Source organism: Apium graveolens, chromosome 10 (assembly GCF_009905375.1).
Source record: "Apium graveolens cultivar Ventura chromosome 10, ASM990537v1, whole genome shotgun sequence".
NCBI lineage: Eukaryota > Viridiplantae > Streptophyta > Magnoliopsida > Apiales > Apiaceae > Apium > Apium graveolens.
The window spans coordinates 126,983,430-126,985,568 of NC_133656.1; the positions used below are offsets into that span (position 1 = coordinate 126,983,430).

The 2,139-nt window shown below is 46.0% G+C and overlaps 1 protein-coding gene across 1 annotated transcript; it reads left to right on the forward strand.

Annotated features, from left to right (window-relative positions):
• Positions 1-207: 207 nt before the first annotated feature.
• LOC141690961 (uncharacterized) lies at positions 208-1,195 on the forward strand. Its single transcript, XM_074495713.1, has 3 exons — positions 208-383; positions 443-917; positions 1,016-1,195. The coding sequence occupies exons 1-3, from the start codon at positions 208-210 to the stop codon at positions 1,193-1,195; spliced, it is 831 nt and encodes a 276-aa protein (XP_074351814.1).
• The last annotated feature ends 944 nt before the right edge of the window (positions 1,196-2,139 follow it).

Sequence of the window (2,139 nt, forward strand, 5' to 3'; positions counted from 1 at the left end):
CCTAATGAGAGGAAGAAGACGTATTAGCGTAGTTCAATCCGAAGGAAGTCTGTATGGGGAAAAATGACAACCAAGGATTCGGGGACACCTTATACAAGAAAATGACAGACACACACCCCTCTGGTAGCCTCCATCGACCATATATAACCTATCTATGCTGGGAAGGGGGTATTTAGGAAGGCAGACCTTCTCACAGACTATAACAAAATGGACACTTCGAAGTATTGTTCATACCACGACGCAAAGGAGCATCATACAGCTGATTGTAGACAATTGAAAGATGAAATTGAGGCGCTAACAAGAAAAGGGAAGCTTACGGAGTGGGTTATTAAAGAGGTTCGGAAGCACAGGACTGATTATCATACAGTCCCTCATCCACATTGGTACCTCGGGCCGACAACATTCATATTATTCTTGGCGGGTCTTACATTGGTGGAGGCAGCCAGAAGGCGATGGACAGAGATTCCATGGAAGCAAAGGACAAGCCCCTCATCAACGTCAACCATTTGAGCCTAAGGCCCCTAGAGCTCTTCGAAAATGAGGCTGACGAGGTTGTGTTTAAGGAGAACGATGCAAAATGGGTGCATTACCCCCATTCTGATGCTCTGGTCATAAAAATAAAGATTGGGAGAGTGAATGTTCATCAAGCATTGGTGGATAATAGGAGCTCGACTGACGTTCTAACCTATGATGCCTACAAGAAACTAGGGCTGCTGGATAGAGAACTAACCTCGACAGGTGGGCACTTGTACGGGTTCACGGGAAACTCAATTAGAGTAAAAGGGACGATCCGGCTCCCGGTGACCTTGGGAAAAGAACCTTGCATGGCCACCCAAATTGTCATATTTACAGTTGTAGACCAGCCTTGTGCCTACAATATTATAATGGGCAGGCCCCATATGAGCGCAATAAGGATGGTGACCTCGATCCATCTCATAACAACAAAATTCCCAACCCCATGGGGGTAGGCTTCTTGAAGAGCTGTCAATAGGAATCGAGTGTCTGCTACAACCAGGCACTCAGGGCAGCACAGTTATGGAACACATCGAAGGAGACGGTCAATCCGGGTGAAAGTGATGTCCTCATGAAAGAGGCAGAAGGTAGGAAAATAGTACGTCCTGAGGGACACGAGACATGCAACATGATCTCATTCGAGGAATTGCCCGAGGGCTATTTTGAGAACATGGGGATTTAGGTGGAATCGCACCTGGGGGCCCTGCTAATGGAGGCCTCTCAGCCCATCATGTTGGTACAGGAGGGAACTGTAGAATAGGAAAGTGATGAAGAAGAGAGCCCAGAACAAGTCACTGGAAGACTCAAGAAAGGGAAGGGGGTACGCAAATAGACAACAACACGATAGATTTACCCAACGGAATCACTTGTACCGTAATCATGACCAGTGAATGCTTGTTCAATTCGATTCGAGCTCACCAGCCCGAGTTCGAGGACATAGAAGGTTGGACAATCACGGAAGTAGGAGAAACTAGTGAGGCTCGGGCAGACTTGGACCCAAGAATTCCCCTAATGGTTGAGAGGGCTGGGGCTGCAGAGGACACAATCTTAATCTTGGTAGACCCGAATGATCTTTCCAAGGTACTCAAAATAGGCTCTAACTTAATCCCCAACCTGACAAAAGACCTGGCCCAATTCTTGAGGATAAATTTTGATGTATTTGCATGGTGGCACTCTAATATGGTGGGGATTGACCTGAATATAATCATGTGCCACCTGCTCAACTTAGATCCATAAAAGAAGGGGCCAGACAAAATAGGTTGCCAATAAGTGGAGAGAGGGAAGAGGCCCTCAAAGAAGAAGTGGATAGACTGATGGAGGCAGAGCTTGCATAGGAAGCCTTCTGCCCCATGTGGCTGCTAACCCAGTGCTTGTTAAGAAACCAAATGGCAAATTGAGGACATGTATTGACTTCACTGACCTAAATAAATCATGTCTGAAGGATAGTTTTCCTCTACCTCGAATCGACCAGTTGATTGATTCCACAACTTGGCACGCATTACTTAGGATTATGGATGCTTATTCGGATTATAACCAAATCCCAATGTATGGACCAGATCAAAAGCACACCTCTTTTATTACTGATCGGGGCCTCTATTATTATATTAAAATGCCCTTTGAGCTCCT

Bases quoted from the DNA above. Each gene is read 5' to 3' on its own strand.
- LOC141690961 (XM_074495713.1), top strand. From the start codon at position 208: ATGGACACTTCGAAGTATTGTTCATACCACGACGCAAAGGAGCATCAT. The intron at 384-442 runs GTACCTCGGGCC...TGGTGGAGGCAG, and splicing joins ACAGTCCCTCATCCACATTG to CCAGAAGGCGATGGACAGAG. The intron at 918-1,015 runs GTGACCTCGATC...TGCTACAACCAG, and splicing joins ATATGAGCGCAATAAGGATG to GCACTCAGGGCAGCACAGTT.